The 25,505-nt window shown below is 36.8% G+C and overlaps 2 protein-coding genes across 2 annotated transcripts; both read left to right on the forward strand.

Moving 5' to 3' along the window:
- The first annotated feature begins 15,659 nt into the window (after window positions 1–15,659).
- LOC120273777 (receptor-like protein 46) lies at window positions 15,660–16,346 on the forward strand. The gene has a single exon (XM_039280481.1). The coding sequence runs from the start codon at window positions 15,660–15,662 to the stop codon at window positions 16,344–16,346; it is 687 nt and encodes a 228-aa protein (XP_039136415.1).
- A 5,233-nt stretch (window positions 16,347–21,579) lies between these two features.
- LOC120273785 (probably inactive leucine-rich repeat receptor-like protein kinase At2g25790) lies at window positions 21,580–24,489 on the forward strand. Its single transcript, XM_039280492.1, has 8 exons — window positions 21,580–21,949; window positions 21,994–22,101; window positions 22,213–22,604; window positions 22,710–22,931; window positions 23,011–23,131; window positions 23,205–23,397; window positions 23,518–23,842; window positions 24,043–24,489. The coding sequence occupies exons 1-8, from the start codon at window positions 21,580–21,582 to the stop codon at window positions 24,487–24,489; spliced, it is 2,178 nt and encodes a 725-aa protein (XP_039136426.1).
- Window positions 24,490–25,505: the final 1,016 nt, after the last annotated feature.

Below are 25,505 nucleotides of genomic sequence, written 5' to 3' on the forward strand. Positions count from 1 at the left end.
TTTCTTGTTTTAGTTTCACTTTCCATTCAGTTTGTTGTTTTTTGTTTGTACTTTTTATTTTTAATTTTTGAAAAAGTGAATAAACCACAAATGCATTGTAAAAGGGAGATAGTAAACAAAGTACAAAAGAACAATAACAACAGAAGAGGAAAAAAAGATAGATCACCAGAGGTGCAGAGCCTCAAACAAAAAAAGACCACATGAACAACAACAAAATGGAACAAGAGGAAAGGGCAGCAGGGGGCCTACCACTACTACCGGGAAAGCTTAGATTACGGATGCTTTGGTGGGTCATTTGGCTCACTTATCGGAGCTTGCGGTTCAAGTGGGGGATCGTTTGGCTTGCTTGCCGGAGCTGGCATCTCAAGGGTGGTAGAAGCCTTGGTGCCCACAAAGATCAAACTTCATTTGATTGTGTGTAAGGGTTCCTCGAGTTGGGGTCGAATAGGGTCTCGGACTGTACTTTCTAGTTTTAAAAAAAAACCAAAGATTTATTTATTTTTTTTAAAAATCTTAATTGTTGGACCTCAAAATAATTGCTAATCTAACTCATGAAATGCGTTTCATCAAATAATTTAAAAATGTGTTTCATCTCCTTCTTAAGTGTGAATTTACTGAACGAGTTTGGGCATTCCTTGAGCAAGTTCTAAACTTACAATCGTATTCACAATCTCATTAAGAGGTTAGGATATCTTGGATTCTGGCCATAGATATTAGTCAGCGAACTTTGTGGGAAATAATTTCGAGAGCAATTTGCTGGAATATTTGGCTTGAGAAAAACAATCGCATTTTCAATTCTAACTTCCTGCCTTTATTCTCTATTATTGCTAAAATCATTCATATGATTCTTGCCTGGTTTTCTGTAGCTAGGGACCCACAGCTTCAATACCTTCCCTTAGACTCTATTCAGAAACTTAAGCGTGCTCTTGTCTTTATGGATACACGTTCAACTGAGCACAACAACACCCCAGATTCATCGGCTCGAGAGTAATTCACCTCTTGTTCTCTAGTAGCAGATGAAGAGTTTTGCTTCCTCCTAGTGGACTTCATCTTCTTAGCTGTGTTTTTGTTCCTTTATGTCCTTGTTTCCTTTGGTTTCTTAGTTTGCTTTGTTGTTAGAAGCTTATTACTTTTGGTGATAGATCTCTAACTTGGTTGTTGTTGTTTCCATTTCTTTCAGTTGCTTGTTCACTCTGTACTTTTTGTTTCTGTTTCATTTCTTTTTACTAAAGTTGTGGTTTATCCACTTTAATTAAAAACTATCAGGCCCTATAATAGTTGCCGATCTACCTCAGAAGGAAAGAACTAATAAATGCATAGATGATGTTTCTTGACATAGTCTACACTTTTCCACTCTACTGCCCATCATTCAATGTTATATGCATATGTGCATAGTGAACTTAACAACTCACACAAAAAAACAAAGCCATTTATCCGTGGGTGTGAAGCTCACTACAGCTCCCTTACTGGTCTTTCTCTACCTTTAACTCAATCTCTGCAATGGAGTTTCATTTAACAGATGCAGAGAAACTGAAAGGAACACACTTCTTGAGGAAGACGGCTATCATCTTGGATTGGCCAAGACTGCTGCACTTGGAGAAAAGTTTAATGTGATAACCAAAGAGGGCATATTGTGCAACTTGATCTTGGGAACAAGAGGCCCCTTCAAAACATGATTCAATATAGCCTACATTCTGAGTTGCTGGAAGGAGAGATCAATCCTTCTTTGCTTGGCTTGAAACACTTGCAATACTTGGACCTCAACATGAACTTCTGTGGAGGTTTTCAAATCCCTGCTTTGATTGATTCAACGAGAGGCATTTATTGTCTACTCTGCTTATCTCTTTGATAGTTTGTTATATGAGAGACACTTATCATCTATTCTGCTTGTCTCTTTGACAATCCTTTACGTAAATAAAAAAACACTTATTATCTATTTGTCAAAAAAATGATCATGTTTGTTGTCTCCTACGCCACGCTCCATCTCTCCGTCGCTCCGTTCCACTCCACTCCAGCATCTGCCCGTTCACCATGTATATGAGCCATATATAACAATCTCCACCTTGGTGAATATATCCCATGGAGATAGAAAACTGGGGAGTACCTCTTCATCTTGATAGGTTGGGTGCCATGCCTCCTTAGCACTTAGAGACATTAATCAAGTCCAAGCAATGCTTGAACTTCTTTGTTGTTACTATCTTTGTGAATATATCAATTGCATTCCTTGAGGTGTGAATCTTCTCCAATAGTATTTGATCAGATGTCACCAATTCTTTGATTTTGTGAAATCTCACCTCAATGTGTTTGGTTCTAGTATGATAGACCTGATTCTTTGCCAAGTAGATTGCACTTTGACTATCACAATGCAACCTAACCCCACTTTGCTCAATACCCAATTCTTTCATCAGCCCTATAAGCCATAAAGTTTCTTTAACAACCTTTGCAATTGCCATATATTTTGCCTCTGTCGTGGATAATACAACTATAGACTTAATAGTAGATTTTCAACAAATAGGCCCTCCTACAATAGTAAAGATATATCCTGTAATAGAACTCCTATCATCCAAATCTCCTGCATAGTTTGAATCCACACATCCCTCAACTGAAGGATCTCCCTCTTCATTGCCAAACACAAGACCATAATCTGTAGTACCTCTGAGATACCTAAAAATCCTTTTGATTATTTCCTAATGTTGTTTACCAGGCTTTAACATAAACTTACTAACCTGGCTAACAGCATGTGCTAAATCTGGTCTTGTAAAAACAATAACATACATTAGGTAACCAACCGCACAAGCATAAGGAACTGAAGACATACCTTCAACCTTCCTTTCTGATTTTGGGCATTGATCTTGAGAGAGTCTGAAGTGGGTAGCTAATGGAGTGCTAACTGATTTAGCTCTGTTCATACCAAATCTGTCCAACATCTTCTCAACAAAATGTTGTTGAGATAACCATAGTTTCCTTGAGCTTCTATAATTGCGTATCTCCATACTAAGATTCTTCTTTGCAGCTCCCATACCTTTCATATCAAACTCCTTACCCAATAAAGCTTTCAACTGAATCACATTATGTATACTCTTCATAGCAACTAAGATATCATCGATAAATAGTAGTAGAAAAATAATCAAACCATCATTAAGGCTTCGAACATAAGTAAAATAGTCATACTCACACCACTTGTAGCAAATCTGGATTATGTATGAATCGAATAATTTGTTCTACTATCATGCAGATTTCTTGAAAACATAGAGCGACCTTTTCAAACTACAAACTAAATGCTCCTTCCAAGTTTGCACAAAAACTTGTGGTTGCTCCATGTAGATCTGTTCCTCCAAATCACCATGAAGGAAGGATGTCTTCACATCTATCTGCTCTAAGTACAAATCCCATATGGCTACCAAACCCAACACCACTCGTATAGAAGTATGTCGAACCATAAGAGAGAAAATCTCATCAAAATATATCCCATTCTGTTGTGAGTACCCCTTTACTACAAGTCGAGCCTTGAACTTTCCCTTTCTTTTTTTTGAGCCTGATGGCTTTCTTTTGTACACCCACTTGCACCCTATAGCTCGCCACCCTTGAGGAAGTTCAACCAGCTCCCAGGTCTTTTTTTTTTATGGAGAGATTCTGTCTCTTCAACCACAGCACCAAACCACTTATTTTTATGTTGATCACTCACGGCCTCTTGGAAAGATTTGGGATCTGCAACACTGACTGTAAGTGCAAAAGCAACTAGATCTTTAAAGGCATACCTGGTTGGTGGCTTCACTGTACGTTTGGGTCTTCCAACTTCACAATCTGAAATTGAAATTTCTTCTCTTGAGCTTGAACTTTCAGCCTTTTCAGATTGTTGCAGTTCCACCTGCACCTCCATTGTATTTGTCTCTATTTTCCTCAAAAATCAGCATATGATTTCTACCACTTTCCTACAACATGGACTGCTCATCAAATACTGCATTTTTGCTAATCAGCATCTTCTTTGCCATTGGATCCCAGAACTTATAACCCTTAACCCCTCTGACATATCCCAAGAAGATACATCTTTTAGACTTCGGATCAAGCTTGGACCTTTCATCACTAGGAATATGCACATAAGCCGGACATCCAAAAATCTTCAATCCTGAAAAATCAATGTCATTACCTGTCCACACTTCCTCTGCGGTTTTCCCATCCAAAGAGGCCCGCGGTAATCTATTGATGAGATAACACGCCATGTTGACTGCTTCTACCAGAAACTCTTCGGAAGTCTTGCATTCAACCTCAAGCATCTTGCCCTTTCAGCAATAGACCTGTTCATCCTTTCTGAAACATCGTCCTGCTGAGGTGTTTTGCGAACTATGAAGTGCCTCTGAATGCCTTACTTCTCATAAAATTTTAGAAACTATGAATCTGTGTACTTCGTGCCATTATCTGATCTTACATATTTAACTTTTCTGCCAGTCTGATTTTCAACTTCTGCTTTCTAGGCCTTAAACTTTGAGAAGACTTCAGATTTCAGTTTCAGAAAATATACCCAGATCTTCTGTGAGAAGTCATCAATAAAGGTCATAAAATACTGAGATCCTCCTAATGACAAGTCTCCGGTCGGACCCATACATCAGAATGTACATAATCCAGAATTCCCTCGGTTTTGTGTTTACCAACCTTGAACTTTACTCTAGACTATTTCCCCAGCAAACAATAGTTATAGAAGTCTAATTTGCAACAACTAACTCCTCTTAGTGACCCTCGTTTGTGAAGAGGAACCATCCCAGTTTCACTAAGATGACCTAATCTCATGTGCCATAGAAAGGTTTTGTCATGGTCTGATTCTGCAACTACTGCTCCACCTACAACTGTATTCTCAATCAAATTATAGATGTTCTTAGAAGTCCTTTTTGCCTTCATTACTACGAGTGCACCTTTGCTTTCCCTAATGCTATCATCCTCGGTTTTGTAACTAAAACCGTTCCCATACAGAGTGCTACGTGAAATCAAAATTTTCTTTAATTCCGGAACATGCTTGACATCATACAAAGTATAGACAACCCCATCATGCATCTGAATTTGGATCTGTCCCTTTCCAGCCACAACGCATGCCTTGTTATTACCCATGTAGACAAAACAAAAACTGTCTGATGTGTATGAGCTGAACAAGTCCTTGTTGGGAGTCATATGGAAAGAACAACCTATATCTAGAACCCTGGAGTCCGATGGCTGACATGAGGAAATAGAAAGAAGATTGCCATTGCTGCAATCTAAATCATTATTTTGAACTATGTTTGCAGATTTTAATGAATCATTGATCTTCTGTTCAAATTGCTTCTTCTTCATTGGACAATCCCTCCGAATATGCCCAAACTGCTGACATCTATAACACCATACAGATTTTTTGCCTCTAGATGACCTAGAATTCCTTTTTCCAAAATTTTCCTTCCCTTGCCTTCTTCCATAATCCTTATTTCCTTTCACATAAAGACCTTCCGTCATGGAACCCTCAGAATTACTATGTTTGCGCTAGTTATAGGATAATAGTGCAGTAGTAATCTCATCTACCTTCAGCGTATCCTTTGCCTATGTGAGTGTCATCACAAGGTGCTCATATGAAGACAGTAAAGAGCACAATAGTATCATCGTCTTATCCTCATCTTCAGACTGAACCTTAATTCTCTACAAATCACTGATGGTTTGATTGAAGTAGTTAATATGTGCCACCAGATTTCCACCCTCTTGAATCTTCAACTCGCCCAACTTCTGCTTCAGATAAAGTTTATTCGTTAGAGATGAGAGATGCATGACGTGATATAACACATCATTTGCCAAACAAAGCCGAATTACTACCATTGCTCTCACTTGTAATTCCTCCCAATCGGCATTATCCATGCCTTGAGGTTCAGTGTCCCACAAAACTTTCAATATCCCTTGTTGTGCCAACAGATCGTTGACCCTTCGTTGCCATAAGCCGAAGTTCCTAGTTCCATCAAACTTTCCCACACCAAACTTTGCAATGGGGTTCATCATCTTCAACAAATCACTCTGATACCAATTGTTGAGAAATCAAACAACGATTTAAACAGAAAATCGCAAGCAATCATACAAAGACACCAAATTTAACAAGGTTCGGTAGAGTATGCCTACGTCCTAGGGAGCGAAGCGGCTATGGATCTCTTATTATTCAATTAGGGTTACATATTACATGTATTTATATATACACCCTACCCTGTACAATTTACCAAAAATACCCCTATACCGTACAACAGGGGTGTTACCCCCGCATCCCCAACCCATCTCGGTGCTTCCCCCCCAATAACTAGATGATGTCGCTCCCCTCCACTCCGCTCCTATGCTATACTCCGTCCTCTATTCCGCTCCGCTCCAGCATCTGCCCATTCACCGTGTATATGAGGCATATACAACATTTCCTCGCTAATTGAAGAGCATATTGCAAAGGTTATATAAGCTAATTGAAGAGCTTGTTCTCTGTAGGAAAAGGTCAACCACATGAGCACAAATGGCATACTTTCACCATTTTTCAAATTCCAATAAATCTTCGCCTTGTTGGATGCAATTAAAATATTTTTTTTCTTTTAATGATAAGACAGATATGTCTCTCACCTTAACCTATATTATGAGAGAGAGTTAATCTCTAAACCTCTCATTTGTTAAAGAAAAAAAATTACTTGTTTCTAATGTGAGGGTAGGTTTTTAGGGTTTGTCAAAATACAAGTTGGTACAATGATGCACTAGTTACAATTGCTTATTGGCCCTCTAAAAGTATATTAACTCAACTTGTGCACATCTAGAAAATTTGTAAAATCGTACCAAGCTAATAAATCACTTGCCATGCAACTATAGAGGGTAGTGATATGACTCTTCTCACAGAGGACTCACTAGTATAGATTTAAATAGTATTATGAACAATATTTTGGCCCGAAAACATTACATGGACAATACTGCGAATGCTATCAAATCTATTGTTGAATATTGACATTTGATTGAAATTTTTTATAAAAATCTGAAATGATCAAATTCTTAATTCATTGAAAACTAGACAATCACTTTGAACTTTAAAATGATAGATTATTTGTATAATTTGGAGAAGTACTTCTATTCAACATGTCTAGTTATAATTGACCATTTCTTTTCTGCTATCGCTATCAAATTTTACTGTTGAACATGACTACCTCTTCCATATTGAATTGGACACATTATTACTTCTAACAATGTATTCTGTGAGATGTCTTTCACCAAACAATTTGACTACAAACACTTAGGCCCCAAGATAGTTGCCAATCCACCTCAGAATATGAAAGAATTAATGATTGCATGTATGATTTTTCTTTGCTTTTTATTTTTATATTTATATTATTATTATTATTTTAAAAATTGATAAACCATACATTTATTAAAAATAGGACCTTACAAAATAAACCGAAACAACAAAGGAAAGTAATATAGAATAAGAAATAAAAAAGATAAAAATAAACAACCTTAGCAAGCAAACATACAACTAGAAAACATGCGGAGTCTTTTGTTTAGAGTATTTGGCTTGCTAGAATGCTAATGTTTTACTTGTATTTGCTATCATTTTGAAGATTAACCGGTTATTACTATCCTGGTTCTCCACAACGTCAGATAGTACTAGAGAGAAGTACCAGGATCCTATTGATTCTATCAGGCATAACTTGGAGTTCCTTGGACCTTGCACAAAGAAGGCTAGTGCAGCTCCCATGGATGAGGATGATCAGGTCATGTCCACGGGCTAGTCTTTTTTTGTTTTGAGGAGGCCCGTTGTTCCTCTTTTTGGTTTTGTTTTGGGGTGGTTCTGATCCACATTTGGTAGACTATGGTCTGGGGTTGCTTTGTGTTTGCCCTATGGGTGTATTATTGTTTTTCTTTTTCTTCTCTAGTGATTGTAGTTTATCCACCTTTTTCAAAAACAAACATGCGGATTTTGTCACCAGAAAAAATAAGCAAGCAACCATATAACCAAAAAATAATCAGTGTTTATCACCTGAAAACATAAGTAAGCAAACATACATTATAATTAAAATTGATTTTATATTAATCATGGCTGTAGTTTTGAACACTAAGCACCACAAAATTCAAGATTAACATATCAAGCAAAGGTTCCAGCAATAGAGGAATAGCACAAATACTTCTGCCAAGATCGCCCATTTTCTACAGACAAGATAATTTGGAAAGACTGATGTATTCTTAGTTGATATTTAATTACACAGATGATAGCATTTTATAAGTACAAGGCAGAGTATATAGATAATGTATAGATTATAACAACAACAACAACAACAACAACAACAACAACAACAACAACAACAACAACAACAACAATAACATTATAATGCAGTTACAGGCAATAAGAGTGGTTTGGAGAGCTTCAAATTCTAAAGCTTAGAATCTAATAAACCTGGTGCATTTGATTGAATTTTCAATAAGGTAGAGCTCTAATTTTGTAGGAGAAAAGGAAGATTTGTGTTGTTTGACACTTTCATCATCTAAGAATTGTTTAAAATCTAATAAATGCTCACCTGGGTTCCATATTAAGTCGGACATATGACTAATCCTGATGCTATAATTTATGTTTCTTGACTTAGTCCAAACTCTCTGACTCTACCATTTATTTTTAAATGTTATATATATATAAGCTTACACGGTGAACTGACAACTTGCATAGAAACAAAGCCATTTATCTATGAATGTGAAGCTCACTGGAGCTCTCCTACTATTGCTTATCTACCTTAAATTGAATCTTAGCAATGGGTGCAAAGAAACTAAAAGGAAAGCACTTCTTGATTTCAAAGAAGGGCTTAAAGATTTTGGAGGATGGCTATCATCTTGGATTGGGCAAGACTGCTGCACTCGGAGAGGAGTTCTGCCACGGCCTGAACCTGGCTCAATGGACCCGGGATGCTAACAAACGTCCGTACACCTATAAAGATGAAGGCAAGTAGACATATAAGGCCTCAAAACCTGATCCAAAATATAACAAACAATCTAATAGAACTGTAAATTTCAAAAGTCGTAATTGGAAATTTACAAAAACATTACTAAATACAAACTCATAGTTTACTATATAGACAAAATTATAGCTTAACAAACAATATGGATATGCTTGCTACTTGCTCATTCTCGTTAAGCTATTATAACCCTAATCTGAAAAAAAATTAACAACAGATTAGGAGTTTGACAGCCTAGTAAGCACCCATTAAAAATATAGGGATCATTTACAAAAAAAATATAATTTATTACAATCAAAAATCAGAAATCAAATTTATTTTAAATATATACAAATGTCAAAAACTGAGCAAAAAGGTCCCCCAAACAACTGTTGTCAAAACAAAATAACAGAATTCATATATTTAGCCTTTGTGACCCGAGCCAGAATTATCAAAGGTCATATTTTTACCCTCGGTGACCCAAGACAGAATTATCAGACGCCATTATTCTTCACCGATGGAACAGTGCAAAGCTATAATTTCTATATCAGATTACATGTCAAAACGGTCAGTGTTTAACCCCCAGTGACAGGGTTATTGCAAAGTTAATTTGGGGACTACGAGTACTGTGTCAAAATAATTCTTATCCAAACATTCGACAAAGTCAAAATACCAAGATTCAGATGATCCCAATTTTTCTAAAAATATGCCCATTTATTTAAGAAAACAAAATATCTCATTGTGAATTTCAATAATACATAATTTAATAAATAAAAAAATTATAAACAAAATAATATTAAATATCAAAGCTTTCAAGCAGCAGTAATTATATATAATAATGATAATAATATCTTTTTCTTTTCTTTTTGGCACTTTCGGAGGTAAGGAAAAATCAAAAACTTTTTGAGTTTATACATATAGTATCATTTTTATGTGGGTACTTACCTGATTAATTCCCAAAAGTCCAAATCCCAAATTGAACAAGTTTCCTCAGAATACACTATATTTGAGAATAATTTCCAACGATATCAAAAACCTATACAACACAAGTAAGAAAATTGAAAGAAGGATACAAATGCAAAATGTCAAGCTATCACTTTTCCCTCCCAAATATTGATTATTTTCAAGGGTATAACAGTATTTAACCACTCTAAAGGTCCTAATAAAATTCTATCATGACCCATGATTACGAAATCTGACATAAGTATGTCTACCTTTTTCTAAATTACAAAATTATAAATTCTAAGTATATTAGACAACCAAGGCTATGACATATCCAAAATTAATATGGTTTAGAGCACTAATCCATGCATAACATTTATTTGAATGCCCAACTATTACTACAAACTTGCAATTCCAACATACCCCTTTCAAACATACATATATCTCAATCCATACCCCCAAATTAGAGATATTCTACTGACAATCAGATAACACAATAATAAACAACTTTTCTAATTTTCACTTTACCCAATTTAATCGTTATGACCATAAAAAATACCGATCAATCTTGGTGTTCTGCACAGACATCCAATCCAAGATATTTTACAAATAAAATCATATCTCACAAACTACTGGTGTATAAAATCTAAAATTTTTTTGGTCTTTAGGTAACATAAAAAATATACAAATTTCTTATTAAATATGAGTCCTTATTCAACTTCTAAAATCCTCAAATTCTCTAATCAATCTTCATGCTTCCTGCAGAAATGTTATTGAGCATATCTACAGAAATCTGATCATATCTCACAAATGATAGTGGTGAAAATTCTAAAATTTGGCAGAGACAAATATAAAGTCATCTTCTAGAACTTTCTTATATAAATATAAATCTAAATCAGACTGAAAAACCATAACATAAATCAAAAACGAGGAACCTGCATTTAAAGGCATGCAAAGAAATTCTCCACGAGGAACCTGCATTTAAAGGCTATATCTTACAGGTTACAACTACAAAAATTTTGAAATTTTGCAGTAAACTATTTAATGTTAATATCTACAAATTTCATATTTTATCTCCTCCAAAATCAATCTCTAGGTATCCCAAAATCAAAGAGGGATCTCTTCTATGCTAACAGGAAATTTCTGAATCTTGTTCTCAAATTAAATCAAATCAAAATTCTCACCAAACCAAACCCTAACCCTAACTAGTATCATGTCACAAGTAATCATAATAAGAGTATAAACAAAATAAATCAGAACATTAACCCAAAATTAACAATTCTACAATTTTTTTCAATGATCCGAGGAAAAGGATGCTTACCTCTTCAATAATAGTGAATCAACCAAACCTGTGACGGTGAGATCCTTCCCTCTTCGTTGTCCCCGGCACCACACGTAATCAAGGAAAAATGCTAGATCTAACTTTTCTTAAATGACAAGACTAAAAATAGAAGGAGGCGAAAGGGTGCGTAGGGTTTTGAAAAAAATAACTGAATCACATTTTTAAAATTAAAATAAATAAATTAATAACCGTAACTATAGAATTTAATATTAGAATATAAAAAAATAGTGGGGCCCACAAGTTCAATGCAATAACCAAAAAGGGCATGTTGGGTAACTTGATCTTGGGAATAAGAGGCCTCTTCATGACATGTTTCAATATGGGCAATGTTCTGAGACACTGGAAGGAGAGATCAATACTGCGCTGCTTACGTTGAAACAATTACTATACTTGGACCTCAGCATGAATTTCTTTGGTGGTATTCAAATCCATGCTTTCATTGGTTCACTGTCATAACTGCATTATCTTGATCTCTCTTGTGTTGGCTTTAGTGGACTAGTTCCACAACAGCTTGGCAATCTGTCACGCTTACATCATCTTGATCTCCCTAATCCTTTCTATTCATCTTGGAACAAACTCTACCTTGTCAGAAGTCATTGGCTTGCCAATCCTTCATCTCTTCAGTACCTCAACTTGAATTTTGTTGATCTCTCCAAATCACCTGATTGTTTGGAATTACTGAACACCCTCCCATTAATCTCATAAATAAATTTATCTAACTTCACTCTTGAGATTGCTCTTTTTCTTATACATGTTAATTTTACAAAGCTTCATGTTCTTGATCTGTCGAGAAACAATCTTTATGCTATAGTCCCACCATGGTTGTTTAAATTAAGTAGACTTGAGAGTCTAGATTTGAGTGTCAATGCTTTGAAAGAGCTGGTCCCTAGTACTATTGGGAATTTAACTTCTTTGAGAGCCCTCAACCTTGCTAACAATAGAGTCTTAGACAGTGGAGTGCCATTGAGTTTAGGAAACCTCTGCATGTTGAACTTGTTAGATGTATATGTTAGATGTGTATGCATACCTATACATATTTTATCTGTATATACATATGTGTATATGTAAATACAGGATATTTGTATTATTTCTGCCTATATGTAGACCACAATGGTTGTTGTTAAGACATAATGAGAATTCATTCATTCATTCATTCATTCATTCTCTTCTCTTCTATCAAGGTATCAGAGATTAGGTAGGTTACCTCTCTGTCGATCATTTTTTTTTGGCCATCTTTTCCCTGTCAGTCATCTTTTTTTTTTGGTCATCCTTTCCTGACGGACAGATCTCTTCCCGGCCATCTTCTAGGGCCACCAGTTATCTTCTCAACACTTTGTCGGCCATTAGTTCCCTTTCCTCTAGCAATAGCCATCCTCATCCCGGTCTTCTTCTAATCTTTTTCATTCTCTTCTATCCACTCCATCTTCTCTTCATTCATTCATTAAAAAAAAAACTCAAATCTTGTTCGTCACCCACCTCAACACCACTTCACCCAAACCACAGCCATGCCACCTTTTTAGCTGTGCAATCACGTCTCCCATCGGAGCTTCCCACTGGCGCCGCCTACCGGAGCCGGTGTTGCTACATCACTCAAAAGGCCAACCATGACTGGATCTTTGCAGTGTGCTGCTTATTACTTTCTCCTTTTCACTATGATGTTATAGACTTTATTCTCATCCGTATATTATATATATATTTACTGATAGCATGTGACCATTTATCTTGAGAAATCAAGACATTAACAGTGACTTACATGTGATACAGACACACACACACACATATATATATATATATATATATATATATTATATTCTATATATATTATATTATATAAGATTTACTGTTAGCCTGTGATACTTTGTTTTAAAAAAAAAACAAAACAAAACAAGAAAAAGAAAGGTGATTTCTGATTGTTAAAAAAACATGGATGGTTATGGATTCAGTGGGGTGTTACCGGAGATTCATCACCACAATATCCAACAATCTGATGTGGTGCTTGATAGCACCAATTACATTCCCTAAAAGCTTACTATCAAGCAAATCCTCGATGACACTGCTCTTATTACTCCTTCTATTCCTGACACTATCACCTCCTCCTTAGAGGCCTTTGCTCTTCTCTTTATGGTTGAGGCTGCAGGTTTTAGCATACATGATCCAGTAGTCTTTGTACATTCTACTTCTCATGGCCGTACCATTCTATCTTCTACTGTATGCGGATGATATAATTCTTACTAGTGATGATCCTGCTCATATTACCTTTGTGAAATAGAAATTGTGCGAGACTTTTTTTATGACAAATCTTGGCCCGCTTCGGTACTTCTGGGCATTGAGATCTCCTCTCATCCTGATGGCTATCGTCTCTCTCAGCAGTGTTACACTCTAGATCTTCTTGCTCGCTCTGGTACGACAGACACTCATATTGCTGCTACACCGATGGAGCTTCATTTACAGCTTCGTGCTTCTGATGGGATTTTGTTATTAGATCCTACTCGGTATCGATATTTGGTTGGCAGTCTAGTATACTTGGCCGTCACCCGTCCTGACATCTCTCATGCCGTTCATATTCACAGTCAGTTTGTTGCGGCCCCCATTTCTGTTCATTATGCTCATATTCTTCGAGTGTTGCGATATCTTCGTGGCACCATCTCATGTGATCTGTTCTACTCACGCCAGTCCACTCTTTAGCTACAAGCTTATTCTGATGCTACTTGGGCCAGTTCTCCTGATGATCGGGTTTCTGTACTAGATATTGTATTTTTCTTGGTTCTTCCTTTATTATCTGGAAGACCAAGAAACAGCATACTTTTGTAAAGTCTAGTGTTGAAGCTGAGGTTCGGGCTTTGGCCTCTACCGTCCAGGAGGTTCTTTGGCTTTGGTCTATTTTGCAGGATTTTGGTGTCTCGCTTATTTCTCCTATTCCTATTCACCGTGACAGTACTGGTGCTATTCAAATTGCTACAGATCCAATCAAGCATGAGCTAACCAAACACATTAGTGCGGATGCCCACTTCACTCATTCTCATGTTCGTGCTTAGACTGTATCACCTCACTATCTTCCTACCGAGGTCCAGGTGGCTGATTTTTTTACCAAGGCATAGACATGTGATCAACATCTATTCATGTTGTCCAAACTCAAGACACATGATCCGCATTGAGTTTGAGGGGGAGGGTGTTAGATGTATATGTTAGATGTGTATGCATACATATATGTATTCCAGCTATATATACATATGTGTATATATATACATCATATTTGTATTATTTCTGCCTATATGTAGACCACAATGGCTATTGTTCAGACATAATGAGAATTCATTTATTCATTCATTCTTTTTTCTTCTATCAAAACTTATTGGATCTTTCAGGGAATAAATATTTGCATGGTGATTTGAATGAACTTGGAGAAGCTTTTTCAGGTTGCATTAAAGGTAGTTTGAAGATACTGAGTTGGGTCTTCAGTGAACTTACAGGATATTTTCTAGATTGTTTAGCAAAGCTCAAGTCTCTCAAGAAGCTCAATCTGTATGGCAATTCTTTCCGTGGCCCATTCTTTCATCTCAGACTTCATTCTTTGAAAGAATTGGATATTTCTCGCAATACATTGAATGGAAGTGTCCCAGTAAATTTGGGTCAACTATATCCAAAACTTGAGTTTTGACTGAAGCCCACTTTGCTAGTCTTGCAAATCTTCAATATCTTGGCTTTTCTGCTACTGAATTCAGAGTTAATCTTTGTTCGTAGTGGGTGCCTCCTCTTGGCTTAAATATGCTTGGCACGTGGAACAGTAAAGTAGGGCCAGGATTTCCTTCATGGATTCAAAAGTTGGAGAATCTCTTGGTTGTTTCTTTCTCGAATGCTAGAATTTCAGACGCTCTGCCAGATTGGTTTTGGAACTTTTTAAAGAATCTTCAAATTGTAGATTTATCATATAATGATATCAAAGTCAAGCTTCCTGCTTCATTAGAGCATCTCTCTGATCTTCTGTATGTTGATCTAAGTGGAAACTCATTTGAATGATCAGTGTCACAATTTCCTGCATATTTGGAGCACTTGCTTTTGTCTTCCAACAAGATAGCAGGAAGGACCCCAGAAACACTATGTTATCTGAAGAAGTTGCCGGTTCTTGATCTCTCTAAAAATCAATTTATAGGTGAAATTCCTTATTGCTGGAATCATTTTCTCTGACCAAGATTATCCACTTGTGATTTGTCCAACAATAAATTATCTGGAGGTATTCCTACAACCATTTGTTCTCCATCCTTGGCTTATTTGCATTTGAGCAACAATAATTTGTCTGGAGAGCTCCCTTTATCATTGAGAAATTACAGAGCATTGAAGACTCTTGATCTTGGCCAGAATAAGATAAGTGGAAGCATACCTACTTGGCTTCAAACAGCTTATTGAGCTTGGAGGTTCTTCGACTCTGATATAACATGCTTGTTGGCAATATTCCTCTTGAGTTGGGTAACCTTACCAGTCTTCGTGTCATAGACTTTGCATATAATTATCTGTCAGGAGCCATACCATACAATCTCGGCAACCTTAAAGCTATGAAATTTGCTCATAAAATATTCTATAACACTAAGGTTGCACTTGCCATATATGATAAAATCTCCTTTGATTTTGTTGACAACATGGAAATTCTTTACATGGTATCAAATAAACTCCTCAGAGGTTACATGGATAATGTTAATGTGTATTTGAAAGGGAGGAATATTCAATATGATAAGCTGCTACAACTTCTGATATCCATAGACCTCTCAAGAAATCAGTTATCAAGGAAGATTCCTGAAGAAGTAATGAATCTTTCTTATTTACAAAATCTGAATCTATCTAGAAACCTTTTGACGGGAAGAATTCCAGACAAGATTGGCACGTTACTGAGGTTAGAATCACTTGATTTATCAAAGAATGATCTTTCAAGTGCTATTCCAACAACAATGATCATGCTATCTTTCTTAAGTCATCCAAACCTATCATATAACAATTTATCTAGAAGAATTCCAGATAGTGGGCGGTTTCTAGCACTTTCAGATCCATCTATCTATTTTGGAAACTATGCTTTTTGTGGCTTTCCATTGGACAACGATTGTGAAAATGTTGACAAACCATCCTTGTAAAGTATCCTAAAGATGAAGATGAGGTAGAGAAGATAGGGTTCTACGTAAGCAATGCCATGGGATACATTCTTGGGTTTTGGGTTCTTTTGGGGTGTGTTGCTGCTAAACAAGAAATGGGAACTCCCATATTTTTTTATTTTTGTTGACTATTTGTTGTATGCTACTTAGGATTGTCTTTTGGAAGTGAAAAACCAGTACTCTGTAGATGTATAAATATGGTGCCAATACTCACAAGCATGTCATCGTGTGTGTAGCTTGGTGGTTTGATTTTGCGTCCCACGGTTGTTCAAATAATGTAAAATGATGGTATAATATCTTTGGTCTCTCGCTTAGGCCATGTGGGACATGACTTGCCATTACCATGCGGATCCTTTTCTAGTTTCCTTTGAATAAAATTTGTGCTTTATTCACTTAATTTTGATAAAAAAAAAAGCCATCAAGCTATTTATTTAAAAGGAAAACAGCAATACAAAAGGAAGGGAGACAAATGGAAGAGGAAGGAAACAAAACACTAAGAAAAAGGAGAAGTTAAAGGAAACAATTATAAAGAAAAACCAAAACTACAGTTGGAGTTACATTCCCTCCTGTGTGAGGAAGAGATTCGTCGGAAACGATGTTCCAGAATCACTTGGCTTGAAGAGGAAGATTCTAACACTAAATTCTTCCATCTGATTGCCAATGGTAGGCGCAAGAAAAAATTCATTCCTCGAGTCCTCCATAATGGGGTTTGGATAGAAGGAAATCAAGATCTTAGCAAGATCTTATCAGAGCACTTTAACATCCATCTAGGATTAACTAGACCTTACCTCTTTCTTATTGATTAGCAAATGGTCATCTCCTACAAAGAGAGTGTCGACCTTTCTTCTTTAGACCGACCTTTCACGATTGAGTATATCAAACAAGCAGTTTTTTCTCTTGCTGTAGATAAGGCTCCAAGACCTCATGGATTCCCTATATATCTTCTTCTTTCAAAAACACTAGAGTCTTACCCATCGTGATTTACTTCAAATTTTCACTAACTTTCATGAGGATAGAGCTAATATGGGATATCTTAATTGGGCCACCATGGCTTTCAGATCGAAAAACAACAACCCGAGAATATTTTAGACGTCTGCCCTATTAGTCTTATTGGTTCCTTCTCCAAAATCATCTCCAAAGTTCTAGCTAGCAGACTTAGTATGGCCATCAACAAGCTAGTGGATGACTCCTAATCTTCTCTCATCAAAGGCACATGCATAATTGACGACATAGTCAGTGGAAGCATTAATTTTCAATCTCAAAAAATGTAAGCTAGCCTTTAAAGTAGACTTCACTAAGTCCTTCAATTCCTTGGATTGGGGCTTCTTAATGGACATCCTCGTTACAAGTGATTTTGGCCCCTGTTGGATCCTTTGGGTTCATAGAATCCTCATCTCTGCCAAAGCTTGTATCCTTATCAATGAATCTTTGCATGGGTATGTCTGGTTTAAACAAGGACTTCATCAAGGCAACCCCCTATCACACCTGCTCTTCTTCATGGCTATGGATACCCTAATTGCAATGTTCACACATGCGCTTAACTCAAGAGTTCTTCTAAGGGTTCCCCATTGGATCTCTAGGCCAAATCTGCACCTCCTATATATTGATGACCTAATAATCTTTTCCTTTAGTGGAATGGAATACTTACACATAATCAAATTGATACTCTATCTTTTCAAAGGTGTATCATGCCTCACTATCAGTTTCAATAAGAGCTGTCTTTTTTCCACCCATTATGGTTTCCACCTAAGTTCTTTTACCTATATTAGAGTCCCTTTCTCAGGACAATGCCCAAGGAATATAGATTGGTTGAAGACAATCTTGGTTCATGCCAAAGTCACTCCCTGGAAATCCAATTATTTCTTCCTTGGTGGTCTGTCTTACACTCCTTGATTTGGTTCTTTCATTGATTCCCACACATTGGACGTTTGTGTTCAAGTTACCAGCTTGGGTGATTAAGGCGACAGACAGAATTCAAAGGGACTTTCTTTGGAAAGGCCCAAATCTAGGTCATAGGGCCATCTGTCTTGTAGCTTGAAACAGGATTTTTGGGAATAGCATAACCCTGACGGCAAACCAAATGAATGCATATTTGGGAATAGCTCAAAAAACTACCAAGTTTACATATTACAAACAGCCGAGTTTACAAAACACAAAGAAGAAATCAACCCAGCTTGTTTAATTGCGGCTGTAAAGCTTACTAAACTCTTATCCTATGCCTTCTCCACTTTATACTTTGTTTCCAATAGCCTATGGCTGTAAAGAATGTGAAGAAAAGCACTTCGTTATTTGAAAGAAGGGCTTAAAGAACTTGGCGGATGGTATATTTGAAGACAAATACAAAAGGAAAGACCTTCAAATACTCTTGATGTCCATGTTAGATTCCTTTGAACAAGTGAAGAGCAAATCCTGGTCTAAAACCAAACAGTAGACTTGCGAAACCTTGATATTTCTCTCTATGATGTTACACGTTGAAGGGCTAGTCAAATATCCTCAGTCATGCAAGACATTTTAGGCTCACAATCTTTTCATTTATCAAGACTTTGAATAATCTGAAAAAAAGAAATACATAGACATGTAGTGATAACAATAAAAATTTAAAAATTTTTGGCAAAAACATTAATGTGACTTGTTCTTCTTAATTGTTTATCAAATTTCTTAATTTTAGTGAAGCTTGCCGGAAGACAGTCCCCTTGTCTTGAAAGAGACTTGGTCCACTGCATTTTATGTTGTCTTAGTTCTTTGTTGTAGTGCATGCCGCTTGCTGTCTTTACTGTGTTTTTTTTATTTAAAAAGTGGATAAACCACTTCAATTAAAGGACTATCTTTAGTGTTTTGTTCTCCGCTGCTCCTTGTGCATCTATATATGATATGTTTTATATTTTTTTTCTCATAGTTTTTTAATATACGTGTAAAAAAACTTGGAAGAAGACCTGTAATTATATTAAAGCTTGATTTCTTCTAGGAGATTGGTATAATTTGAGGACACCGATTCCCAAAATATTTAGTTCATTCTCGATCCAAGTGGAAGTTGGTGGGATTGTGATACCTCATTTCCGATTGAGACTACAGTTAAGATCATTTACAAGGGCACCAAGCGGAAGTTTGTGGGATAGTGATACCACATTTCTGATTGTGACATGTATTATTTAGATTTGAACATTCAAGCTTTTTCTTTATGTTTTTGAAGGTTCCTCTGGCCTGTCAATTAATTTCTCAAAAAGCTGTTTGTATTCCACAAATTATGGTTTCCAACCACATTCCTCAACTGCCAGAATCCTTAACTGCTCAAGAAACTGTTTACCCTTCACCTATTTAGGGGTCCCCCTTTTTGGAAAAAGGCCAAGACGCCTAGACTGGGATAAACTCATTGGAGCGGTGCGCTCTAGACTCACCCCTTGGAAAGCAAATTACTTATCCCTGGGTGGTCGTTTAACTATTATTAATTCAGTGCTCTCAACTATTCCAGTCTACTGGATGTCAGTATTCAAACTACCCGCCTGGGTGATCAAAGATATTGATCAAATCCGTAGAGATTTCTTATGAAAAGGACCTGATTTGGGTTCCAAAGTTATTAGGTTGGTTGCTTGGAATAGGATCACTAGACCCAAAGACATGGGTGGCTGGGGAATTCTCAATCTTCGTGATTTTAATATAGACTTGCTTGGGAAATGGTGGTGGAAACTATCTTGCAACCCAAATTGTGGCTGGGCCAAAATCATATACATCAACTACCTAAACAGAAGCCCAACTGGAGTTTTGTCTTATACTCCACCCAGAAACAAATCTTTCTTCACAGCGGATGTTATCCCCGCTCTTTTACCCTTTCGGTCTTGCATAAAATTAAACCAGGACGATTCTCCTAACTGAGTTTTGGGAAAAAAAAATGGGAAGTTCACTGTCAAATCCTTTTACAAATTCCTTATTGACGGTGGATTGTGTAGTCCACTCTACTCACATTTTTGGAAAACTCGTAGTCCTAACAAAATAACTCTTTTCTACTGGCTTGCTGGAGAGGATAAAATTCTCACTCTTACAAATCTTTTCAAAAGAAGGTGCAACTTTCAAAACACCTCTGATACTTGTGTTTTATGCCACAATGCCTCAGAGGACCTTGTTCATCTTTTTCTTAATTGCATCTTCTCAAACCGAATCTAGGCATTTTTTCTTCAACTCTTTGACCCAATCTTCCCTCCACAATCTATCCCCTCGCTCTGGACTACCTGGTTACCATCCATTAATCTTCAACTCCTATGCATCTGGAATTTCATCTCCCGAGCGATCTTATGGAATATCTGGATTGAACGAAATACCCGTATTTTTCAACTTAATGCTTTACCCTTCTACACTACTATTTTTAAATCTGCTAACATGCTGCTCTCTTGGTTTTCTTTAGCTTCTGACCGTAACTAGCAATCTCTCTCCGAGGCATCCCTACGAATCAAGCGCTCCCTCAATTTCCTTAGTGCCAGAGTCTCCACTCATTCTAGTGATCAAGATCCAGATGTAGCACAGGAGTAGTCCCTACACCGTCTCGACCGACGAGCCCTGATGATCCGGACGGTGTTTTTTTCGATCCATCCGACTTTTCTTTGGCTTTTTCCTTGTTTTTCTCGATGACGTTGTTGTTATATTGTACTTAGTTTTGTTCCTCACCTCTGGTGAGAGGACTGTTCTACTGTATCCTTTGCTATTTCAATAAAGTTGTGGTTTATCCACATTTTTCAAAAAAAAATGTTTTCTATGGAGGAAAACAATGAGGTGAATAAGTCAAAATGGAATAAAACAGACAATTTCAGAGTGAATAATTTCTGCCAGGTTGTTGAACATTTATTCAATCTCGTAAATTCTTCTCACACAAATTGTTTGCCACCAAGGCACTCTCCCTTTCCATTGTTTGAAAGTTTAGCTCATTTTTTTTCTCATTTCACATGTATGCTATTGATAGAGAAGAGAAGAAAGAATGAATCTATTCTCATTGTGTTGAACAACCACTCTTTAGGTTTACATATAGGCAACTAACAATACTAGTATACCTTATGCACATATATATACATATATATACATGTATCTAACAGCTAGCAATGGTTTCCTAACCATAATGACAAGGCAAGTGGATGCACATTTTGGAAATATCTCCAAATAGCGACAAAGTTCACGTATTATAAATAGTTAACAGAACACAAACAAGACCTCAACCCACCTTTACCTAACTATGGCTGCAAAGCTTACTGAAGCTCTTCTTCTATACCTTCTCTACTTAATACTCAGTGTTTCTGATAGCCTTCCTATCTATGGCTGCAAAGAAGGAGAAAGAAAAGCACTTCTTAATTTCAAAGAAGGGCTTAAAGATCCTGGTGGACGGTTATCGTCTTGGATCGGCCAAGACTGCTGCATCTGGAGAGGAGTTCAATGTGGTGACCAAACAGGGCAAGTTGTGCAACTTGATCTGGGGAACAAGATCCCTCTTCATGACATGTTTCAATATGGCAGACGTTCTCAGCCATTGAAAGGTGATCATATTAACCCTTTGCTTGGCTTAAAACACTTGCAATACTTGGACCTCAGCATGAACATCTTTGGAGGTATTCAAATCCCTGCTTTCTTTATCTTTATCTTTCTTGTGCAGGTTTTAGTGGTGTAGTTCCTCATCAGCTTAGCAAACTCTCAAGTTTGCGTTATCTTGATCTATCCAGTGTATCCAATTTGCCTTGCAACCATCTCCATTTAGCTAGAAGTCATTGGCTCTCAAATCTTTCATCTCTTCAGTACCTAAACTTGAATTTTGTTGACCTCTCCCAAGCATCTGATTGGCTGTAATCGCTAAATACTCTCCAATTAATCTCAGAAATAAACTTATCAAACTGCATTCTTGAGCTTCCTTTTTCTCTTGCACATGTTAACTTTACAAAAATACAAATTCTTGATCTTTCTGGTAACAATGTTCATTCTGTAGTCCCACCTTGGTTGTTCAAGTTAAGCAGCCTTGAGAGTCTAGATTTGAGTGTCAATGCTTTCAAAGAGCTTATTCCTAGTGCCATTGGAAATTTAACATCTCTTAAATTCCTCAACCTTGCAAGGAATAGTGTCCTAGAAGGTGGAGTGCCACTGAGCTTAAGAAACCTCTGCATGTTGAACTCATTGGATCTTTCAGCAAATAAATATCTGCATGGTGATTTGAATGAACTTGGAGATGTGTTTTCAGGTTGCCTTAAAGATAGTTTGGAGATACTGAGTTGGGTCTGCAGCGAACTCACAGGATATTTTCCAGAATGGTTATGAAATCTTAAGTCTCTCAAAATGCTCAATCTCTATGACAACTCATTTTATGGGCCATTCTTCCAGCTTGGACTTCATTCTTTGATAAAATTGGATATTTCTCGCAATACATTGAATGGAAGTGTCCCGGTAAACTTGGGTCAACTATATCCAAAACTTGAGTTTTTGGATTTTGCTTATAATAATTTGACAGGTGTTCTGACTGAAGCTCACTTTGTTGGTCTGACAAAGCTTCAACATCTTGGCTTTTCTGCCAATGAATTCAAGGTTGATCTTGGTTCACAATGGGTACCTCCTCTCAGCTTAAAGATGCTTTCTCATAAGGGACAGTAAATTAGGACCAGGATTTCCTTCATGGATCCAATAGTTGCACAATCTCTCTGCTGCTCTTTTTCCTAATGCTGGAATCTCAGACGCTTTGCCGGACTGGTTTTGGAACTTCTCAGCAAATCTTCAACTTGTGGATTTATCACATAATGATATCAAAGGCAAGCTTCCAACTTCACTGAGAACATCTCTCCAATCTTCTATATGTTGATCTTAGTGGAAACTCATTTGAAGGACCAGTGCCACAATTTCCAGGAAATTTAGCGTACTTGCTTCTGTTTTCAAACAAGATAACTGGAAAGATCCCAGAGACCTTATGTGATCTGAAGAAGTTGTTAGCTCTTGATCTCTCCAAAAATCAACTTATTGGTGAAATTCCCAATTGCTGGAATCACTCTTTTAAACAAAGCTTGTCCACATTCGATTTGTCTGACAATCAATTATCTGGAGGTATTCCTACAACCATTTGTTCTCTATCCTTGGCTTATTTGCATTTAAGCAACAATAATTTGTCAGGATAGCTCCCTTTATCTTTGAGAAATTGCAGAGCATTGACAACTCTTGATCTTGGCCAGAATAAGTTAAGTGGAAGAATACCTACTTGGCTTCCACAGAGCTTATTGAACTTGGATGTCCTTAGACTCCGATTTAACATGCTTGTTGGAGATATTCCTCCTGAGTTGGGTAACCTTACCAAGCTTCGTGTCATAGACTTTGCATATAATCTTCTGTCAGGAACCATACCATATAGTCTTGCCAACCTTAGAGCCATGAAGTTTGATCCCACAATATTTTATAACATTAAGGTTGAACTTGAGATATATGACAAAATCTCCTTTGACTATGTTGACAACATGGAAATTCTTTACATGGTATCAAATAAACTTCAAATGGGCTACATGGATAATATCAATGTGAATTTGAAAGGGCGAGATGTTCAATATGATAAGTTGTTGCCACTTCTTATCTCTATAGACCTCTCAAGAAATGAGTTATCAGGAGAGATTCCCGAAAAGCGTAATAAATCTTTCTTATTTGCAAAGTCTGAATTTATCTGGAAATCATTTGACAGGTTGAATCTCAGAAAAAGATGGGCATGTTATTGAGGTTAGAATCTCTTGATTTATCGAATAATATACTTTCAGGGGAAATTCCAACAACAATGATCATGCTATCTTTCTTAAGTCATCTAAATCTATCATATAACAACTTATCTGGAAGAATTCCATACGGTGGGAAGTTTCTCTCACTCCCAGATCCTTCTATATATTTTGGCAACCCTGCACTTTGTGGTTTTCCATTGGATAACAACTGTGAAAATATTGATAGATCATTTGGTGAAGGGTACCCTAAAGATGAAGATGAGGCAGAGAAGATAGGGTTCTATGTGAGCATTTCCTTGAGATACATTCTTGGGTTTTTGATTCTTTGGGGTCTGTTGCTGCTCAACAAGAAATGGGGATTCGCATATTTTCAATTTGTTGACTGTCTTCAATATACTATTTGGGATTGTCTTTGAAGTGAAAAACTAGTAATCTGCATATGCCTATATAAATATGGTGCTAATACTCACAAGCATGTTGTAATGCCTAGCTTGGTGATGTGCTTATGCTTTCCCTCAGCTTTTTGAAATAATGTAAAATGACATTATAATGTGTTTGATCCCTAGCTTAGGCCATGTGGAACACTTGCCATTACTTTATTTTTCTTTTAATATAAATAGATGAACTACATATTTGTTAACAAGAAACAAGATGAATTGATATGGAGATTAGGAGAGGAGTTTTCAAGAAAGGAAGAAGCTTTTCTGTAGAAAACCTAGGGAATCATTATCCTTCACACCCAGAGCCTTTTTTCCCATATCACTCTCATATACAATGATGAGGCTATATACATATATAAAAAGTTTAAACAAACCTCTTAGCTACTAATTAAATATCTAATTACTGTTTCTTAAACAACTCACTCCAACACTCCCCCTCAAGGTGGTGCATATATATCATACATGCCCAACTTGCCAAGTGAGTTGTAGAAGTTTTTAATTGAGACAGCCTTTGTGAGAATGTCTGCCAATTGATCTTCAGACTTTACAAATGGAAATTGGATCACTTTGTCTTCAAGGTTTTTCATAATAAAATGCCGATCCACCTCTATGTGTTTGGTACGATCATGTTTAACTGGATTGTGACTAATATCGATAGCTGCTCTATTGTCACAAAACAAGTTCATTTCTGACTTTGGAGGAAAACCAATCTCAGTCATCAATCTCTTGAGCCATAGAAGTTCACACACATCTTTAGTCATTCCTCTGAACTCAGCTTCTGCACTAGATAATGCCACCACCTTTTGTCTCTTACTTCTCCAAGTCACAAAATTGCCACCAACAAATGTAAAATAGCCTGAAGTCGATCTCCGATCTATATTATCTCCTGCCCAATCAGCATCGCTATACCCATCAATATTGAGATGGCCGTGCTTCGAAAAAAGAAGGCCTTTCCCAGGTGAACCTTTCAAATATTGAAGAATTTGCATTAT

Source organism: Dioscorea cayenensis, chromosome 2 (assembly GCF_009730915.1).
Source record: "Dioscorea cayenensis subsp. rotundata cultivar TDr96_F1 chromosome 2, TDr96_F1_v2_PseudoChromosome.rev07_lg8_w22 25.fasta, whole genome shotgun sequence".
NCBI classification, from domain to species: domain Eukaryota; kingdom Viridiplantae; phylum Streptophyta; class Magnoliopsida; order Dioscoreales; family Dioscoreaceae; genus Dioscorea; species Dioscorea cayenensis.

What these genes read in the sequence shown, in the direction of transcription:
- LOC120273785 (XM_039280492.1), top strand. Translation starts at nt 21,580, where the DNA reads ATGGCTGCAAAGCTTACTGAAGCTCTTCTTCTATACCTTCTCTACTTA. An exon ending in GTTTGGAGATACTGAGTTGG is followed by an intron (nt 22,605 to 22,709) that starts GTCTGCAGCGAA and finishes CCATTCTTCCAG; the next exon opens with CTTGGACTTCATTCTTTGAT. An exon ending in ACATGGAAATTCTTTACATG is followed by an intron (nt 23,843 to 24,042) that starts GTATCAAATAAA and finishes ATCATTTGACAG; the next exon opens with GTTGAATCTCAGAAAAAGAT.
- LOC120273777 (XM_039280481.1), top strand. Translation starts at nt 15,660, where the DNA reads ATGCTTGTTGGCAATATTCCTCTTGAGTTGGGTAACCTTACCAGTCTT.